The 20,604-nt window shown below is 57.4% G+C and overlaps 1 protein-coding gene across 1 annotated transcript in view; it reads right to left on the bottom strand.

Moving 5' to 3' along the window:
• The window catches only part of med24 (mediator complex subunit 24), an 88,994-nt gene that overhangs the window by 15,162 nt on the left and 53,228 nt on the right, over window positions 1–20,604 (bottom strand). The window contains exons 21-22 of the mRNA XM_060848689.1: window positions 6,508–6,689; window positions 4,162–4,255 (exon numbers count right to left, since the gene is read on the bottom strand). Of these exons, the coding sequence (XP_060704672.1) occupies window positions 4,162–4,255; window positions 6,508–6,689 (276 nt within the window). The remainder of the gene's footprint in view (window positions 1–4,161; window positions 4,256–6,507; window positions 6,690–20,604) is intronic.

Below are 20,604 nucleotides of genomic sequence, written 5' to 3'. Positions count from 1 at the left end.
TAAAAGAATTTCAGGAAGGAGTGACAGATTTGCGAGGGTAGAATCTTCCCCGTGAAGATGGGACTGGAAAGCCAATTAGATATGAGAGTACCAAATTATTGATCCAATGTACTGTCACCCTCAAATGACTTAGCTGGATGAATCAGAAGGTCTGGGGGGGAGGGGGGGGGGGGGGGGGGGGGGTGGAGAGAGAGAGGGAGGAGGTTGCCTTATTTGACTAATTAAGCATCTATTGTGGGAAATTTAAGGATTCTACTAGAATCTTCCCAGTAATTGAAAGACTGTTCTAAGTCCACTGTGGCTCCGTGGTTAGCACTGCTGCCTCTGTTTGATTTCCGCCTTGGGTGACTGACTGTGTGGAGTTTGCACATTCTCCCTGTGTCTGTGTGGGTTTCCTCCGGGTGCTCCAGTTTCCTCCCACAATCCGAAGATGCGCAGGTCAGGTAAATTGACCATGCTAAATTGCCCATAGTGATAGGTGTATTAGTCGGGGTAAATATAGGATAGTGGAATGGGTCTGGGTGGTTTACTCTTCGGAGGGTCAGTGTGGATGTGTTGGGCCAAAAGGCTTGTTTCCACACTGTAGGGAATCTAATCTAATCTAATCCTGCTAACGCCAAAGCCCAGCAGGTGCCTGGAGGTGGCTTACCAATGGCTGGTTCAAGTGGGCAGTGCGGAGGGAGTTGGGGAAGGGGTTTAAAGCCATTTTTCATTTCCAGATCCCACCTGAGACGGAGTCATTTGTACACCACAGCAGCAACCTCTCCACAGCACTGGCCTGACAAATTGGCCACAGTCTATTTTAGAATGGTGAATGCCATTTCAAAGCGTACCTCAACATTGACTGCACTGATGGTAGCCGTACTACAGCAACAGTTCCTACTTCCGTCTGTAGGGCTGCCCCCATTCCAAGGCTATAGGCCCTCTGACTGAACATGCCATCCCAGGAACCCACCTGTCTTTCTTAACTGGACTGCAGACATAAGTGTTACCAATTAGGAGCTGCCTTTCAGAAAATTGCTGGTCAATGTGAGATCAGTAGCTGGAAATTATCCTATCCCATGATTATTCTCAAGGGTTAGAGTTCCACACTCAAAGCAGTATAGAAATTAGGAAAAAGGACTGGCCATTCATCCAAGTCTGTTTGGAATGACCAGTTGAGTGACATTTTCTTTTCTCTGTGCAATTCTATTGATTCTAGATCCCAATCAAGATTCTTAACCAAAATTTTCTTTTGCCTGAAGTGCAAACTTGAATCCAGATATTTTTCTTTCCACCATTTTCGCTTCAACTGCTTTGCCTGCTGTTCACTGACCTCAAGCTCAGCAGTTCTGGGCAGCAGCAGCAGAGTAGACATTTCTCTGCCGAGACAATGCATGCCAACTGTTAAATTGTGAAGACCTTCCGAGCCCCAGAAAACATTCTCTTAGCCTGTGTCAGAAAGTGTGCACTATCAGGGATAACCAGGTAGCTGTCAGTGTAAGAACTTTACAAGAATGCACTAAGGGCATCAGTAACAGCCACACTGCCAAGCACTAAGATCAGCCATTTCTAAGTGCACTTGGGACTCAATGTTTGTATGGTACAATTCCACACCACATAGTGCATTTAACCAATGAACTATTCTTTCCACTTAGTCTGTCATTTCTTATTTTTATTTAAATTTCAATTCCACTTCAACCATAACACTATTTGCAAGCAAACACTGTTTTTTGTGTGGATTTTCTCCATTCATTCTTTAAGTCCAAAGCATTTTTAAGAGAACTTTGTATTCTACTGGTTTCACTTTCAAACTTAGAAAACATAATTGTGGTTAATTGTTGGGAGGAAGACGGAAGTGGATATACCAATATTATTCAATAATTGATTTTCTTTTCTTCCCCTGAAGTTACTTTCAATGCAATCAAAGTTAGTTCTCATGGGAAACACTGTGCATGACATGAAGATTGGAAAACAGACTGGTGAGTAATGGCAGCCACTTTGCAATCCATACATCTGTTAGCAAATCTTATCAGAGTTTGTAATTCACAAGCCCAAAGACGGAGTGAACCTGTTTTCCACTGTTCCCAAATACTCTTTTGCAATTATTTTCATGTAATCAAGAAGTTGGATGCAGGACAATGAAGTTTTCAAGACGAAAAGAGATACGGAGTTTTGTGAGGATAGGCTCTCATCTCGGGAAACAGAATAAAGGCAAGAAAATAAGACTGGAGGTACAAAGCAATCACATCTAATCAAATGGCACAGCAGACTTGAGGGGGTGAATGGCCTATGCCTGCGCCTATGTTCCTGGAAAGAAAAAGAATCCATAGAATCATAGTCATTTTCAGCACAAGAGGACGCCAATTAGACTCACGGAATCCATGGCCAGCTCCTTCTGGAACACCACTGTGCTTCCCAGAACCACGCTCGATCCCTGTTACCTTGGGAATTTATTCCCTTCAATTGCTCATCTAATTTCCTTTTGAAATCACAGTCTACTTTTACTTCCATCACCTTTGTGGGCATCAAGTTCCAGATGATTACCACTCATAGAGCGATAGAGCTGTACAGCATGGACACAGACCCTTTGGTCCAACCAGTCCATGCCGACCAGATATCCCAACCTAATCTAGTCGCACTTGCCAGCACCTGGTCCAAATCCTTCCAAAACCTTCCTATTCATATGCCCATCCATACGCCTTTTAAATGTTACATTTGTACCAGCCTCCACCACTTCCTCTGGCAGCTCATTTCTTACACTTACCACCCTCTGCATGAAAATGTTGCCCCTCAGGTCTCTTTTATATCTTTCCCCTCTCACCCTAAACCTCTGCCTTCTAGTTTTGGACTCCCCCACCCCAGGGAAAAGACTTTGTCTATTTATCCAACCATGCCCCTCATGATTTTATAGACCTCTATACGGTCACCTCTCAGCCTCTGACACTGTAGGAAAAACAGCCCCAGCCTTTTCAACCTCTCCCTATAGCTCAAATCCTTCAACCCAGGCAATATTTTTGTAAATCTTTTCTGAAACATGGAGTAAAAAAGTTCCTTCCTCAAAAGAGCTCACAATAGTTGAGAGAAACGTTCAAGTCCAGATTTTATTAATTGAATTTACCTCAGTAAAAGAATTTTGTTTGTGACATTTCAAAACCCAGGTGATTCTGGCGATCAATCTGGAGGTTATTAGAGCTGAGAAAGTTTAGGCTCTTTGAGTTGTGAAATGTTCACGTTGGTATATTTGGAAAGAACTGTTTAATTGCTCCTAGCAATGAAACTGTAAGGAGTCAGTTAAGTAGGTACCCAATAAAGTTCAGATAGAGGTGTAAGTTTTCATCACAGATCTGACTTTCTTGTAGTTGGGATCATAACATATGTAAAATTAGAAAGCTCAATTGCTGCAACATTTCCTTTAGGCCTGTGGTGGCAAATGTCCAATCTCACATAAGCATGACCTACTGACAAGTCCCTGTGTTAATCCCATGAATGACGGGCAGGTAAAAAGGCCACTTCTATAAGGTAGTCAGTAAATGGAACAAGACTGCCTATGGGCAGAACTCTCGGGGGTTTATTTCGATTCATTGATCATCACTGGTATTAATAAACAGAATTGCCAAGAAAAATCAACGCTGATGTAAGTTAAACAGGTATAATTTAAGTCTGTGCTCATCCATCCTACTGATATATACACTATCATGTGTAGATTATAAAAGTCAGTAATTCTGATTAAAAGGAATAAAGGAAATACTGAAGCCACAAGTAAATAATTCCCATGTTATGTCTGAGTAAAATACTGCGGTTAATTAAAGTCACTTTGCATTTAGTTAGTGGAAGTAAAATGTTTGATCTCCATTAGCCAATTCTAAATGCCCCACTGATATTTTAAAAAACAGAAGAAAAAATCTTTAAAGATAATGTTTGGAGGAAGAACTCCACTTATGTATACCAGCAAAATTACAAATGCTTTCTCCCTAAATGCACTTATAATTCAGAAACCCAAACATCCTTTGCTAGCTCTAAGAGAGCAGTAATGGGGCTCTCAAGAAATAAAACTATTACCTGCATCTGAAAGAGATTAATATTTTTACCAATCTATCACCGTAACAGCATAAATGCATAATAATACACTATTATAGATTAGAAGATAAATAACTTACTGTTGAAATACATCTTTCTCACCTCAATATCTTCTCGGTGTCTTTTCCTCTGTTTCGCTGTGGCCTGATTCTTGTTATGTGAGGAATGAGCACTCAGGGCACACCAAACAGATAGCCTGCATTTAACACAAGAAATAGGTTAAATCAATGGAACTCCTCTTCTCCTAATAAACATTACAATAAACAAATTAATAATCATTACAAAATATCTAACATGTTCACTAAAAAGTAGTTGTGACTTGAATTTACTTTTTTGCAGGGCAAGGCCAGCATTTGTCTTTGAAATGAGTGGCTTACTCAGTCACAATAAGGTCATACCAGGTAAGAATGGCAGATTTGTTTTTCCTAGTGACAAGGTGCTTATTGATGGTAATCATTATGAATATAATTGCCAAGACTAACGTTCAAGTCCAGATTTTATGAATTGAATTTAAATTCTACCATTTGTTGGGAAGTCATGCTGAGATTATACAGGACATTGGTGAGGCCTCTTCTGGAATACAGTGTCCAGTTCTGGTCCCCCTGGTATGAAGTTGGAGAAGGCTCAGAAAAGATTTACCAGGATGTTGTTGAGTATGGAGGTTTTGAGCTATAGAGAAAGACTGGATAGGCTGGGACTTTTTTCACTGGAGAGAAGGAGGTTGAGAGGCAACTTTATAAAAGTTTATAAAATAATCAAGTGCATTGATAGAGTTAATGGTGGTTGACTTTTCCCTAGGATGAGGGCAAGGGGGAGGGGTTTCAAGACAAGGTGCATATTTCTAAGGTGAGAGGACAGAGATCTAAAACAGACATGAGGGGCAAATGTTTTACACAGAGGGGGATTTGTGTGGAATGAACTTTCTAAGCAAGTGGATATAGGTACAATTACAACCTTTAAAAGATATTTGGATGAGTACATGAACAGAAAAGGTTTGGAGGGATAGGGGCCAGAAGCAGGCAGATGGGACACGTTTAGCTTGGGATTATGGTCGGCATGGACTGGTTGGACGAAAGGGTGTGTTTCCGTGCTGTACGACGCTAAACTATAGACTAATCCCCTGGACTACTAATGCACTGATATTCACACCTAGTACAATCGACCCTTTTAAAATTTTAATTGCAGGAAGTTTTGGCCATTCTTACTTCACAGTTTGAAATTGAAATGTTCAAATAATGGCGAGGTAGAATCTCTGTTTATTAGAAATCTAAATGAGACATGGACGGTTTACAAATAGTTCAAGGGATTCCAATGCCTTTGGACAAATATTTGAAAGATTTCATTTGCTTTACTCTGGAGTCAGGTCAAATCCTCATTCTCTCCAGCCACATTTTCTAGACAGCAGCTGCTGCGGAGTAATTTTTAAATTCAATTTAATTCAATTTCACTTTATTGTCCCTATGGACATTCATTTCGGGCATATTACTCATTTCACTCAAATGTTAAAAACAAACGAATAACTCCAATAAGAAAATTATCCTACCAGGAAGGTCAAACTTTCATTAAAATGTTTTGAAACTATTCCAATGCATTAAAATAAAATGTTATCCTTTGGCAACTGAAGTTCACTGCTTTAATTTTAAGAAGCACTGCAGTTGCTGATTTTTGGGAATTAGTGCAACAGCAAGTATCTAAATTATCTGTTTTATTGGAATTAGGCATGTTGTATTTTACTAAGAAACAATCTGCAATATGTAGTCTATTGTTGCAGGTCTTAAAGCTTTCAAAGACGTTTACTGTGTATTACCATCATATGTCATGTAGAATCTACAAATCATTTAGTGAATTAAATTTAACAACCGAAACGTCTCCATGAGAAGCTCAGTGCTACGGTTTCATAGATGAAATATATACTGTGGGCAAGGGAATATTTGAAGTGAATTGAATTAGCTTTATTTCTATTGGAAAGCTTGTTATGTGCAGATTCTAGACAAAGACAAAGCCAAGGTTCAGTGGCCAATTCTCCAATATATTAAACTGACAACCAACATACAGCATCTCACCACCCACAGAAAAAATACTTAACATTTACCAATATCCATGGTATTGTGCAATGGTAAAAACCTGAAGCTTTAAGAGGCAAAAGAGGACAGAAGTGACAAATAAAACATTGTAAATTTAGTGCTGCTTGGTACTGAGGTATCCCATCCATCCCTGAAAGAGACATTTTGGTTTACTGATCAAACATCGTCCTGGTTATAATAAAGCAGACTTAGGCAAATGTATACACATGTAGATTATTTCCTTCTTCCATGGAATGACACAACAGGTGTTTACGTTTTGTACAATGAGTCCATAAGTTTTCTCATCAAAGAGAAAAGTGGCGCTGACAGCAGAAAATGGTTTTGTCCTAGTAACATGAACTGTTAAGGAAAATGCTAGATTTACTTGGCAAGAGCTCGTCCAGGTGGGTCCATGAGCATCTGCCACTTCAAAGAATTGGTCAGGAGTCCAGGCAGGATATGGCCCAGCAGGCCTAAGGTGATCTGTTGCATATCCAAGCAAAACACACTGTGAAGCAGCTCAACAGCTTTGTAACAGTGCTCTCTCCTGGTCTCCTTCAACAGCTCCTAAAGGAGAACAAAATACATGAATTTAGCAACTTGATGGAGATGCTGAGCTAAATCCTTTCAAATGCAGGGCAGAGGTATAGGCTATAGTTTGGGCCAAGATGCCAGAGTAGGGAGCAGAGCTAGCGTGGAACAAGTAGCAGAGTGGGGAGCAGAGTGAGTGTGGGCCGAGTCCAACAGCGGGGAGCAGACCAAGCATTGGCCGGGTCCCAGAGCGGGGAGCAGAATGAGTGTGGGCCTAGTCCCAGAGTGGGGAACAGGGCGAGCGTGGGCTAACTCCCCGAGCTGGGAGAAGAGCAAGTGTGGACGGAGTCCCAGAGTGGGGAGCAGAGCGAGTGTTGGCCGAGTGTCAGAGCGAGTGTGGGCCGAGTCCCAGAGCCAGTGTGGGCCTAGTCCCAGAGCGAGGAACAAAGTGATTGTGGGCTGAGTGTCAGAGCGAGGAGCAGAAAGAGAGTGGGCTGAGTCCCAGAGCAGAGAGAGTGTGGGCAGAGTCCCAGACAGGGGAGCAGAGCGAGTGTGGGCTGAATCCCAGAGCGGGGAGCAGAGCGAGTGTGGGCCATGTCCCAGAGCGAGGAGCAGAGCGAGTGTGGGCCGTGTCCCAGAGAGGGGAGCAGAGCGAGAGTGGGCTGTGTCCCACAGCGAGGAGCAGAGCGAGATTGGGCCGAGTCCCAGATCGGGGAGCAGAGCGTGCGTGGGGCCTGTCCCAGAGTGGGGAGCAGAGCGAGTGCGGGCCATGTCCCAGAGCGGGGAGGAGAGTGAGTGTAGGCCGAATGTCAGAGCAAGTGTGGGCCATGTGTCAGAGCGAGTGTGGGCCGAGTGTCCGAGAGGGAAGCAGAGCGAGTGTGTGGGCTGAGTGTCAGAGCAGGGAGCAGAGTAAGTGTGGGCCGTGTCCCAGACCGGGGAGCAGAGCGAGCGTGGGCCGTGTCCCAGACCAAGGAGCAGAGCGAGAATGGGCCGTGCCACAAAACAGGGAGCAGGGCGGGTCTGGGCCATGTCCCAGGTCGGGGAGCAGAGCGAGTGCGGGCGGAGTCTCAGAGCGGGGAGCACAGCGAGTGTGGGCCGAGTGTCAGATCAGGGAGCAGAGCGAGTGTGGGCCGAATCCCAGAGCAAATATAGGCCAGGGAGCACAGCGAGTTCGGGCAGGGTCCCAGAGCGAGTGTGGGCCGAGTGTCAGAATGAGTGTGGGCCGGGAGCAGAGCGAGTGTGGGCCGAGTGTCAGAATGAGTGTGGGCCGGGGGCAGAGCGAGTGTGGGCCAGGGGGCAGAGCGAATGTGGGCCGAGTCCCAGAGCGGGTGTGGGCCGAGTCCCAGAGCGAATGTGGGCCGAGTCCCAGAGCGGGTGTGGGCCGAGTCCCAGAGCGGGTGTGGGCCGAGTCCCAGAGCGGGTGTGGGCCGAGTCCCAGAGCGGGTGTGGGCCGAGTCCCAGAGCGGGTGTGGGCCGAGTCCCAGAGCGGGTGTGGGCCGAGTCCCAGAGCGGGTGTGGGCCGAGTCCCAGAGCGGGTGTGGGCCGAGTCCCAGAGCGGGTGTGGGCCGAGTCCCAGAGCGGGTGTGGGCCGAGTCCCAGAGCGGGTGTGGGCCGAGTCCCAGAGCGGGTGTGGGCCGAGTCCCAGAGCGGGTGTGGGCCGAGTCCCAGAGCGGGTGTGGGCCGAGTCCCAGAGCGGGTGTGGGCCGAGTCCCAGAGCGGGTGTGGGCCGAGTCCCAGAGCGGGTGTGGGCCGAGTCCCAGAGCGGGTGTGGGCCGAGTCCCAGAGCGGGTGTGGGCCGAGTCCCAGAGCGGGTGTGGGCCGAGTCCCAGAGCGGGTGTGGGCCGAGTCCCAGAGCGGGTGTGGGCCGAGTCCCAGAGCGGGTGTGGGCCGAGTCCCAGAGCGGGTGTGGGCCGAGTCCCAGAGCGGGTGTGGGCCGAGTCCCAGAGCGGGTGTGGGCCGAGTCCCAGAGCGGGTGTGGGCCGAGTCCCAGAGCGGGTGTGGGCCGAGTCCCAGAGCGGGTGTGGGCCGAGTCCCAGAGCGGGTGTGGGCCGAGTCCCAGAGCGGGTGTGGGCCGAGTCCCAGAGCGGGTGTGGGCCGAGTCCCAGAGCGGGTGTGGGCCGAGTCCCAGAGCGGGTGTGGGCCGAGTCCCAGAGCGGGTGTGGGCCGAGTCCCAGAGCGGGTGTGGGCCGAGTCCCAGAGCGGGTGTGGGCCGAGTCCCAGAGCGGGTGTGGGCCGAGTCCCAGAGCGGGTGTGGGCCGAGTCCCAGAGCGGGTGTGGGCCGAGTCCCAGAGCGGGTGTGGGCCGAGTCCCAGAGCGGGTGTGGGCCGAGTCCCAGAGCGGGTGTGGGCCGAGTCCCAGAGCGGGTGTGGGCCGAGTCCCAGAGCGGGTGTGGGCCGAGTCCCAGAGCGGGTGTGGGCCGAGTCCCAGAGCGGGTGTGGGCCGAGTCCCAGAGCGGGTGTGGGCCGAGTCCCAGAGCGGGTGTGGGCCGAGTCCCAGAGCGGGTGTGGGCCGAGTCCCAGAGCGGGTGTGGGCCGAGTCCCAGAGCGGGTGTGGGCCGAGTCCCAGAGCGGGTGTGGGCCGAGTCCCAGAGCGGGTGTGGGCCGAGTCCCAGAGCGGGTGTGGGCCGAGTCCCAGAGCGGGTGTGGGCCGAGTCCCAGAGCGCGTGTGGGCAGAGCGTCAGAGCGCGTGTGGGCAGAGCATCAGAGCGCGTGTGGGCAGAGTGTCAGAGCGCGTGTGGGCAGAGCGTCAGAGCGCGTGTGGGCAGAGCGTCAGAGCGCGTGTGGGCAGAGCGTCAGCGCGGCGTGCAGAGTGAGTGTGGGCCGAGTCCCAGAGCGGGGAGCAGAGTGAATGTGGGCCGAGTGTCAGAGTGAGTGTGGGCCAGGCGGCAGATCGAGTGTGGGCCGCTTGTCAGAGCGACTGTGGGCCGCGTGTCAGAGCTAGTGTGGGCAGAGTGTCAGAGCTAGTGTGGGCAGAGTGTCAGAGCGAGTGTGGGCCGAGTGTCAGAGTGGGGAGCAGAGCGAGTGTGGGCTGAGTGTCAGATCGCATGTGGGCAGAGTTTCAGAGCGCGTGTGGGCAGAGTGTCAGAGCGCATGTGAGCAGAGTGTCAGAGCGCGTGTGGGCAGAGTGTCAGAGTGAGTGTGGGCAGAGAGACAGCGCGGGGTGCATAGTGAGTGTGGGCTGAGTTCCAGGGCGGGGAGCAGAGCGAGTGTGGGCCTAGTGTCAGAGCGAGGAGCAGAGGGAGCGTGGGCCGAGTCCCAGAGCGAGGAGCAGAGCAAGTGTGGGCTGAGTCCCAGAGCGGGGAGAAGAGCGAGTGTGGGCCGAATCCCAGAGCGGGGAGCAGAGCGAGCTTGGGCCGAGTGTCAGATCAGGAAGCAGAGCGAATGTGGGCCGAATCCCAGAGCGAGTGCAGGTCAGGGAGCAGAGCAAGTGTGGGCCGAATCCCAGAGCGAGTGTAGGCCAGGGAGCAGAGCAAGTGTGGGCCGAATCCCAGAGCGAGTGTAGGCCAGGGAGCACAGCGAGTGTGGGCTGGGTCCCAGAGCGGGGAGCAGAGCGAGTGTGGGCTGAGTGTCATAGCGGGAGCAGAGCAATTGTGGGCCAGGGTGCAGAGCGAGCGTGGGCCGGGTGTCAGAGCGAGTGTGGGCCGAGTGTCAGAGCGAGTGTGGGCAGAGTGTCAGAGCGAGTGTGGGCAGAGTGTCAGAGCGTCAGCGCGGCATGCAGAGTGAGTGTGGGCCGAGTCCCAGAGCGAGGAGCAGAGGGAGCGTGGGCCGAGTCCCAGAGCGAGGAGCAGAGGGAGCGTGGGCCGAGTCCCAGAGCGAGGAGCAGAGGGAGCGTGGGCCGAGTCCCAGAGCGAGGAGCAGAGGGAGCGTGGGCCGAGTCCCAGAGCGAGGAGCAGAGGGAGCGTGGGCCGAGTCCCAGAGCGAGGAGCAGAGGGAGTGTGGGCCGAGTGTCAGAGCGGGGAGCAGAGTGAGTGCGGGCTGAATCCCAGACGAGGAGCAGAGCGAGTGCGGGACGAATCCCAGAGCGAGCGTGGGCCGGGTGTCAGAGCGAGCGTGGGCTGAGTCCCAGAACGGGGAACAGAGTGAGTGTGGGCCATGTCCCAGAGCGGGGAGCAGAGCGAGCGTGGGCCGTATCCCAGAGCGGGGAGCGGAGCGAGTGAAGGCCAAGACCCAGAGTGGGGAGCAGAGCGAGTGTGGGCCGAGTGTCAGAGCGGGGAGCAGGGCGGGTATGGGCCATGTCCCAGAGCGAGGAGCAGAGAGAGTGCGGGCGGAGTCCCAGAGCGTGGACCAGAGCGAGTGTGGGCGGAGTCCCAGAGCGTGGACCAGAGCGAGTGTGGGCCGAATCCCAGAGCGGTGAGCACAGCAAGTGTGGGCCGAGTGTCAGATCAGGAAGCAGAGCGAGTGTGGGCCGAATCCCAGAGCGAGTGTAGGCCAGGGAGCAGAGCGAGTGTGGGCTGAATCCCAGAGTGAGTGTAGGCCGCGTCCCAGAGCGAGTGTGGGCTGAGTGTCAGAGCGGGGAGCAGAGTGAGTTTGGGCCGTGTCCCAGAGCGGGGAGCAGGGCAAGCGTGGGCCAAGTCCCAGAGCGGGGAGCAGGGCGAGTGTGGGCTGAGTGTCAGAGCGGGGAGCAGAGCGAATGTGGGCCGGATCCCAGAGCGGGGAGCAGAGCGAGTGTGGGCCATGTCTCAGAACGGGAAGCAGAGTGAGCGTGGGCTGAGTCCTAGAGCGGGGAGCAGAGCGAGTGTGGGCCGGCTGTCAGAGTGGGGAGCAGAGTGAGTGCGGGCCAAGTCCCAGAGCGTGGACCAGAGTGAGTGAGGGCCGAGTGTCAGAGCGGGGAGCAGAGCGAGTGTGGGCCGTGCCCCTGAGCGGGGAGCAGAGCGAGCGTGGGCCGAGTCCCAGTGCGGGGAGCAGAGCGAGCTTGGGCCAAATCCGAGAGCGGTGAGCAGAGCGAGTGTGGGCTACGTCCCAGAGTGGAGAGCAGAGCGAGTATGAGCCGAGTCCCAGAGCGGGGAGCAGAGTGAGTGTGGGCCGGGTCCCAGACCGAGGAGCAGAGCAAGTGTGGGCTGAGTGTCAGAGCAGTGAGCAGAGCGAGTGTGGGCCAAATCCCAGAGCGGGGAGCAGGGCGAGTGTGGGCCGAGTGTCAGAGCGGGGAGCAGAGTGAGTGCGGGCCGAATCCCAGAGCAGGGAGAAGAGCGAGTGTGGGCTGAGTCCCAAATCGGGGAGCAGAGCAAGTGTGGGCCGAGTCCCAGAGTGTGTGTGGGCCGAGTCCCAGAGCGAGTGTGGGCCGAGTCCTAGAACGGGGAACAGAGTGATTGTGGGCTGAATGTCAGAACAAGGAGCAGAATGAGAGTGGGCCGGGTCCCGGAGCAGGGAGCAGAGGGAATGTGGGCAGAGTCCCAGAGTAGGGAGCAGAGCGAGCATGGGCCGTGCCACAGAACGGGGAGCAGAGCGAGTGTGGGCCGTGTCCCAGAGCGGGGAGCAGAGCGAGTGTGGACCGAATCCCAGAGCAGGGAGCAGAGCGAGTGTGGGCCATGTCCCTGAGCGGGGAGCAGAGCGAGTGTGGGCCAACTCCGAGAGCGGTGAGCAGAGCGAGTGTGGGCCGTGTCCCAGAGCGGGGAGCAGAGCGAGTGTGGACCGAATCCCAGAGCAGGGAGCAGAGCGAGTGTGGGCCGTGTCCCTGAGCGGGGAGCAGAGCGAGTGTGGGCCAACTCCGAGAGCGGTGAGCAGAGCGAGTGTGGGCTGCGTTCCAGAGTGGAGAGCAGAGCGAGTATGAGCCGAGTCCCAGAGCGGGGAGCAGAGTGAATGTGGGCCGAGTGTCAGAGCGAGTGTGGGCAGAGTGTCAGAGCGAGTGTGGGCAGAGTGTCAGAGCGAGTGTGGGCAGAGTGTCAGAGCTAGTGTGGGCAGAGTGTCAGAGCGAGTGTGGGCAGAGTGTCAGAGCGAGTGTGGGCAGAGTGTCAGAGCGAGTGTGGGCAGAGTGTCAGAGCGAGTGTGGGCAGAGTGTCAGAGTGGGGAGCAGAGCGAGTGTGGGCTGAGTGTCAGATCGCATGTGGGCAGAGTTTCAGAGCGCGTGTGGGCAGAGTGTCAGAGCGCGTGTGGGCAGAGTGTCAGAGCGAGTGTGGGCAGAGGGTCAGCGCGGGGTGCAGAGTGAGTGTGGGCCGAGTGTCAGAGCGAGTGTGGGCCAGGGGGCAGAGCGAGTATGGGCCGCGTGTCAGAGCGACTGTGGGCCGCGTGTCAGAGCTAGTGTGGGCAGAGTGTCAGAGTGAGTGTGGGCAGAGTGTCAGAGCGCGTGTGGGCAGAGTGTCAGAGCGAGTGTGGGCAGAGTGTCAGAGCGAGTGTGGGCAGAGTGTCAGAGCGAGTGTGGGCAGAGTGTCAGAGTGGGGAGCAGAGCGAGTGTGGGCTGAGTGTCAGATCGCATGTGGGCAGAGTTTCAGAGCGCGTGTGGGCAGAGTGTCAGAGCGCGTGTGGGCAGAGTGTCAGAGCGAGTGTGGGCAGAGGGTCAGCGCGGGGTGCAGAGTGAGTGTGGGCCGAGTGTCAGAGCGAGTGTGGGCCAGGGGGCAGAGCGAGTATGGGCCGCGTGTCAGAGCGACTGTGGGCCGCGTGTCAGAGCTAGTGTGGGCAGAGTGTCAGAGTGAGTGTGGGCAGAGTGTCAGAGCGCGTGTGGGCCGAGTGTCAGAGCGCGTGTGGGCAGAGTGTCAGAGCGTGTGTGGGCAGAGTGTCAGAGCGAGTGTGGGCAGAGTGTCAGAGCGAGTGTGGGCAGAGAGTCAGCGCGGGGTGCAGAGCGAGCGTGGGCCGTGTCCCAGGGCGGGGAGCAGAGCGAGTGTGGGCCTAGTGTCAGAGCGAGGAGCAGAGCGAGTGTGGGCCTAGTGTCAGAGCGAGAGGCAGAGGGAGCGTGGGCCGAGTCCCAGAGCGAGGAGCAGAGCAAGTGTGGGCTGAGTCCCAGAGCGGGGAGAAGAGCGAGTGTGGGCCGAATCCCAGAGCGGGGAGCAGAGCGAGCTTGGGCCGAGTGTCAGATCAGGAAGCAGAGCGAGTGTGGGCCGAATCCCAGAGCGAGTGTAGGTCAGGGAGCAGAGCAAGTGTGGGCCGGGTCCCAGAGCGGGGAGCAGAGCGAGTGTGGGCTGAGTGTCAGAGTGGGAAGCAGAGCGAGTGTGGGCTGAGTGTCAGAGCAGTGAGCAGAGCGAGTGTGGGCCAAATCCCAGAGCGGGGAGCAGGGCGAGTGTGGGCCGAGTGTCAGAGCGGGGAGCAGAGTGAGTGCGGGCCGAATCCCAGAGAAGGGAGAAGAGCGAGTGTGGGCTGAGTCCCAAATCGGGGAGCAGAGCGAGTGTGGGCCGAGTCCCAGAGTGTGTGTGGGCCGAGTCCCAGAGCGGGAAGCAGAGTGAGTGTGGGCCGCGTCCCTGAGCGGGGAGCAGGGAGAGTGTGGGCCAAATCCCAGAGCGGGGAGCAGAGTGAGCGTGGGCCAAGTCCGAAAGCGGGGAGCAGAGCAAGTGTGGGCCGAATCCCAGAGCAGGGAGCAGAGCGAGTGTGGGCCGTGTCCCTGAGCGGGGAGCAGAGCGAGTGTGGGCCAAATCTGAGAGCGGTGAGCAGAGCGAGTGTGGTCTACGTTCCAGAGTGGAGAGCAGAGCGAGTATGAGCTGAGTCCCAGAGCGGGGAGCAGAGTGAATGTGGGCCAGGGGGCAGAGCGAGTGTGGGCCAGGGGGCAGAGCGAGTGTGGGCCGTGTGTCAGAGCGACTGTGGGCCGCGTGTCAGAGCGACTGTGGGCAGAGTGTCAGAGCTAGTGTGGGCAGAGTGTCAGAGCGAGTGTGGGCAGAGTGTCAGAGCGAGTGTGGGCAGAGTGTCAGAGTGGGGAGCAGAGCGAGTGTGGGCAGAGTTTCAGAGCACGTGTGGGCAGAGTGTCAGAGCGAGTGTGGGCAGAGTGTCAGAGCGAGTGTGGGCAGAGTGTCAGAGCGAGTGTGGGCAGAGGGTCAGCGCGGTGTGCAGAGTGAGTGTGGGCCGAGTGTCAGAGCGAGTGTGGGCCGGGGGCAGAGCGAGTATGGGCCGCGTGTCAGAGCGACTGTGGGCAGAGTGTCAGAGCTAGTGTGGGCAGAGTGTCAGAGCGAGTGTGGGCAGAGTGTCAGAGTGGGGAGCAGAGCGCGTGTGGGCTGAGTGTCAGATCGCATGTGGGCAGAGTGTCAGATCGCGTGTGGGCAGAGTTTCAGAGCGCGTGTGGGCAGAGAGTCAGAGCGCGTGTGGGCAGAGTGTCAGAGCGCGTGTGGGCAGAGTGTCAGAGCGCGTGTGGGCAGAGTGTCAGAGCGCGTGTGGGCAGAGAGTCAGCGCGGGGTGCAGATTGAGTGTGGGCTGAGTCCAAGTGCGGGGAGCAGAGCGAGTGTGGGCCTAGTGTCAGAGCGAGGAGCAGAGGGAGCGTGGGCCGAGTCCCAGAGCGAGGAGCAGAGCAAGTGTGGGCTGAGTCCCAGAGCGGGGAGAAGAGCGAGTGTGGGCCGAATCCCAGAGCGGGGAGCAGAGCGAGCTTGGGCCGAGTGTCAGATCAGGAAGCAGAGCGAGTGTGGGCCGAATCCCAGAGCGAGTGTAGGTCAGGGAGCAGAGCAAGTGTGGGCCGGGTCCCAGAGCGGGGAGCAGAGCGAGTGTGGGCTGAGTGTCAGAGTGGGAGCAGAGCAATTGTGGGCCAGGGGGCAGAGCGAGCGTGGGCCGGGTGTCAGAGCGAGTGTGAGAGCGCGTGTGGGCAGAGCGTCAGAGCGCGTGTGGGCCGAGTGTCAGAGCGCGTGTGGGCCGAGTGTCAGAGCGCGTGTGGGCCGGGCGGCAGAGCGCGTGTGGGCCAGGCGGCAGAGCGAGTGTGGGCCAGGCGGCAGAGCGAGTGTGGGCCAGGCGGCAGAGCGAGTGTGGGCCAGGCGGCAGAGCGAGTGTGGGCCAGGCGGCAGAGCGAGTGTGGGCCGGGGGCAGAGCGAGTATGGGCCGCGTGTCAGAGCGACTGTGGGCCGCATGTCAGAGCTAGTGTGGGCAGAGTGTCAGAGCTAGTGTGGGCAGAGCGTCAGAGCGAGTGTGGGCAGAGCGTCAGAGCGAGTGTGGGCAGAGTGTCAGAGCGAGTGTGGGCAGAGTGTCAGAGCGAGTGTGAGCAGAGTGTCAGAGCGAGTGTGGGCAGAGTGTCAGAGCGAGTGTGGGCAGAGTGTCAGAGTGGGGAGCAGAGCGAGTGTGGGCAGAGTGTCAGAGCGCGTGTGGGCAGAGTGTCAGATCGCATGTGGGCAGAGTTTCAGAGCGCGTGTGGGCAGAGTGTCAGATCGCATGTGGGCAGAGTTTCAGAGCGCGTGTGGGCAGAGTGTCAGAGCGTGTGTGGGCAGAGTGTCAGAGCGAGTGTGGGCAGAGAGTCAGCGCGGGGTGCAGAGTGAGTGTGGGCTGAGTCCCAGGGCGGGGAGCAGAGCGAGTGTGGGCCTAGTGTCAGAGCGAGGAGCAGAGGGAGCGTGGGCCGAGTCCCAGAGTGAGGAGCAGAGCAAGTGTGGGCTGAGTCCCAGAGCGGGGAGAAGAGCGAGTGTGGGCCGAATCCCAGAGCGGGGAGCAGAGCGAGCTTGGGCCGAGTGTCAGATCAGGAAGCAGAGCGAGTGTGGGCCGAATCCCAGAGCGAGTGTAGGTCAGGGAGCAGAGCAAGTGTGGGCCGAATCCCAGAGCGAGTGTAGGCCAGGGAGCAGAGCGAGTGTGGGCCGGGTCCCAGAGCGGGGAGCAGAGCGAGTGTGGGCTAAGTGTCAGAGCGGGAGCAGAGCAATTGTGGGCCAGGGGGCAGAGCGAGCGTGGGCCGGGTGTCAGAGCGAGCGTGGGCCGGGTGTCAGAGCGAGCGTGGGCCGGGTGTCAGAGCGAGCGTGGGCCGGGTGTCAGAGCGAGTGTGGGCCGAGTGTCAGAGCGAGTGTGGGCCGAGTGTCAGAGCGAGTGTGGGCCGAGTGTCAGAGCGAGTGTGGGCCGAGTGTCAGAGTGGAGAGCAGAGCGAGTGTGGGCTGAGTGTCAGATCGAATGTGGGCAGAGTTTCAGAACGCGTGTGGGCAGAGTGTCAGAGCGCGTGTGGGCAGAGTGTCAGAGCGCGTGTAGGCCGAGTGTCAGAGCGCGTGTAGGCCGAGTGTCAGAGCGCGTGTGGGCAGAGTGTCAGAGCGAGTGTGGGCCTAGTGTCAGAGCGAGGAGCAGAGCGAGTGTGGGCCTAGTGTCAGAGCGAGGAGCAGAGGGAGCGTGGGCCTAGTGTCAGAGCGAGGAGCAGAGGGAGCGTGGGCCGAGTCCCAGAGTGAGGAGCAGAGCAAGTGTGGGCTGAGTCCCAGAGCGGGGAGAAGAGCGAGTGTGGGCCGAATCCCAGAGCGGGGAGCAGAGCGAGCTTGGGCCGAGTGTCAGATCAGGAAGCAGAGCGAGTGTGGGCCGAATCCCAGAGCGAGTGTAGGTCAGGGAGCAGAGCAAGTGTGGGCCGAATCCCAGAGCGAGTATAGGTCAGGGAGCAGAGCAAGTGTGGGCCGAATCCCAGAGCGAGTGTAGGCCAGGGAGCACAGCGAGCTTGGGCCAAAAGTCAGATCAGGAAGCAGAGCGAGTGTGGGCCAAATCCCAGAGCGAGTGTAGGTCGGGGAGCAGAGCAAGTGTGGGCCGAATCCCAGAGCGAGTGTAGGCCAGGGAGCACAGCGAGTGTGGGCCGAGTGTCAGAGCGGGAGCAGAGCGATTGTGGGCCGGGGACAGAGCGAGCGTGGGCCGGGTGTCAGAGCGAGCGTGGGCCGGGTGTCAGAGCGAGCGTGGGCCGGGTGTCAGAGCGAGCGTGGGCCGGGTGTCAGAGCGAGCGTGAGCCGAGTGTCAGAGCGAGTGTGGGCCGAGTGTCAGAGCGAGTGTGGGCCGAGTGACAGAGCGAGGGGCCTGAGCGAGTATGGGCCAGGGGCAGAGCGAGTGTGGGTCAGGGGGCAGAGCGAGTGTGGGCCAGGAGGCAGAGCGAGTGTGGGCCAGGGGGCAGAGCGAGTCTGGGCCACGTGTCAGAGCGAGTGTGGGCCGAGTGTCAGAGCGAGTGTGGGCTGACTCCCAGAATGGGGAACAGAGCGAGTGTGGGCCGAGTCCCAGAGCGGGGAGCAGAGCGAGTTTGGGCCGTGTCCCAGAGCGAGTGTGGGCCGAGTGTCAGAGCGGATGGCAGAGCGAATGTGGGCCGGGTCCCAGAGCGGGGAGCACAGCGAGTGTGGGCCATGTCCCAGAACGGGGAGCAGAGTGAGCGTGGGCTGAGTCCTAGAGCGGGGAGCAGAGCGAGTGCGGGCCGGCTGTCAGAGCGGGGAGCAGAGTGAGTGCGGGCCAAGTCCCAGAGCGTGGACCAGAGAGAGTGAGGGCCGAGTGTCAGAGCGGGGAGCAGAGCAAGTGTGGGCCAAATCCGAGAGCGGTGAGCAGAGCGAGTGTGGGCTGCGTCCCAGAGTGGAGAGCAGAGCGAGTATGAGCCGAGTCCCAGAGCGGGGAGCAGAGTGAGTGCGGGCCTAGTCCCAGAGCGTGAACCAGAGCTAGTGAGGGCCGAGTGTCAGAGCGGGGAGCAGAGCGAGTGTGGGCCATGTCCCTGAGTGGGGAGCAGAGCGAGTGTGGGCCAAATCCGAGAGCGGTGAGCAGAGCGAGTGTGGGCTGCGTTCCAGAGTGGAGAGCAGAGCGAGTATGAGCCGAGTCCCAGAGCGGTGAGCAGAGTGAATGTGGGCCGAGTGTCAGAGCGAGAGTGGGCCAGGGGGCAGAGCGAGTATGGGCCGCGTGTCAGAGAGCTTGTGGGCAGAGTGTCAGAGTGCGTGTGGGCAGAGTGTCAGCGTGGGGTGCAGAGTGAGTGTGGGCCGAGACCCAGGGCGGGGTGCAGAGTGAGTGTGGGCCGAGTCCCAGGGCGGGGAGCAGAGCGAGTGTGGGCCTAGTGTCAGAGCGAGGAGCAGAGGGAGCGTGGGCCGAGACCCAGAGCTTCAAGCAGAGCAAGTGTGGGCCGTGACCCTGAGCATGGAGCAGAGCGGGTGTGGTCTGAGTGTCACAGCGCATGTGGGCCGAGTGTCAGAACGAGAGTGGACGGAGTGTCAGAGCGGGTGTGGGCCGAGTGTCAGAGCGAGTGTGGGCCTAGTGTCGGAGCGAGTGTGGGACAGTGTCAGAGCAGGGAGCAGAGTGAGTGTGGGCCAAGTGTCAGAGCGGGGAGCAGAGCGAGTGTGGGCCGAATGTCAGAGTGGGGACCACAGCGAGCGTGGGCCGTGTCCCAGAGCGGGGAGCAGAGCGAGTGTGGGCCGTGTCCCTGAGTGGGGAGCAGAACGAGTGTGGGCCGAGACCCAGAGCGGGGAGCAGAGCGAGTGTTGTCGGAGTCCGAGAGAGGGGAGCTGAGTGAGTGTGGGCCGTGTCCCAGAGCGAGGAGCACAGCGAGTGTGGGCCGAGACCCAGAGCTGGGAGCACAGCGAGTGTGGGCCGAGACCCAGAGCTGGGAGCAGAGCGAGTGTGGGCCGAGATCCAGAGCGGGGAGCAGAGCGAGTGTGGGCCGAGATCCAGAGCGGGGAGCAGAGCGAGTGTTGTCCGAGTCCCAGAGCGGGGAGCAGAGCGAGTATTGGCCAAGTCCCAGAGCGAGTATTGGCCAAGTCCTAGAGTGAGGAGCAGAGCAAGTATTGGGCAAGTCTTAGAGCGGGGAGCAGCGCGAGTATAGGCCGAGTCACAGAATGGGGAGCAGAGCGAGTGTTGTCCGAGTCCCAGAGCGGGGAAGCAGAGTGAATGTGGGCCGAGTCCCAGAGTGGGGAGCAGAGTGAATGCGGGCCGAATCCCAGAGCGTGCAGCAGAGCGAGCGTGGGCCGTGTCCCAGAGCGGGGAGCAGAGCGAGCGTGCGCCGTGTCCCAAACCGGGGAACAGAGCAAGCGTGGGCCGTGCCATACAGTGGGGAGCAGAGCGAGTGTGGGCCGAGTCCCAGAGAGGGGAGCAGAGTGAGTGTGGGCCATGTCCCAGATCGGGGAGCAGATCGAGCGTGGTCCGTGTCCCTGAGTGGGGAGCACAGCGAGCGTGGGTCGTGTCCCTGAGCGGGGAGCAGAGCGAGCGTGGGCCGTGTCCCAGAGCGGGGAGCAGAGCGAGTGTGGGCCGAATGTCAGAGCGGGGAGCAGGGTGGGCGTGGGCCGTGTCCCAGAGCGGGGAGCAGAGTGAATGTGGGCTGAGTCCCAGAGCGGGGAGCAGAGCGAGCGTGGGCCGTGTCCCAGAGCGGGGAGCAGAGCGAGTGTTGTCCGAGTCCCAGGGCGGGGAGCAGAGAGAGTGTGGGCCATGTCCCAGATCGGGGAGCAGAGCGAGTATTGGCCAAGTCCCAGAGCGAGTATTGGCCAAGTCTTAGAGCGGGGAGCAGCGCGAGTATAGGCCGAGTCGCAGAATGGGGAGCAGAGCGAGTGTTGACCGAGTCCCAGAGCGGGGAGCAGAGTGAATGTGGGCCGAGTCCCAGAGTGGGGAGCAGAGTGAATGCGGGCCGAATCCCAGAGCGTGCAGCAGAGCGAGTGTGGGCCGTGTCCCAGAGCGGGGAGCAGAGCGAGCGTGCGCCGTGTCCCAAACCGGGGAGCAGAGCAAGTGTGGGCCGTGCCATACAGTGGGGAGCAGAGTGAGTGTGGGCCATGTTCCAGATCGGAGAGCAGATCGAACATGGTCCGTGTCCCTGAGTGGGGAGCACAGCGAGCGTGGGCCGTGTCCCAGAGCCGGGAGCAGAGTGAGCGTGGGCCGTGTCCCAAACCGGGGAGCAGAGCGAGTGTGGGCAGTGTCCCAGAGAGGGGGGCTGAGTGAGTGTGGGCCGTGTCCCTGAGCGGGGAGCAGAACGAGTGTGGGTCGAGTCCCTGAGCGGGGAGCAGGGCGAGCGTGGCCCGTGTCCCAGAGCGGGGAGCAGAGCAAGTATTGGCCAAGTCCCAGAGCGAGTATTGGCCAAGTCCTAGAGTGAGGAGCAGAGCAAGTATTGGCCAAGTCTTAGAGCGGGGAGCAGCGCGAGTATAGGATGAGCCACAGAATGGGGAGCAGAG

The sequence above is a fragment of the Hemiscyllium ocellatum genome, chromosome 32 (assembly GCF_020745735.1).
Source record: "Hemiscyllium ocellatum isolate sHemOce1 chromosome 32, sHemOce1.pat.X.cur, whole genome shotgun sequence".
Taxonomy (NCBI): Eukaryota; Metazoa; Chordata; class Chondrichthyes; order Orectolobiformes; family Hemiscylliidae; genus Hemiscyllium; species Hemiscyllium ocellatum.
This window is presented reverse-complemented; position numbering and strand designations above follow the sequence as displayed.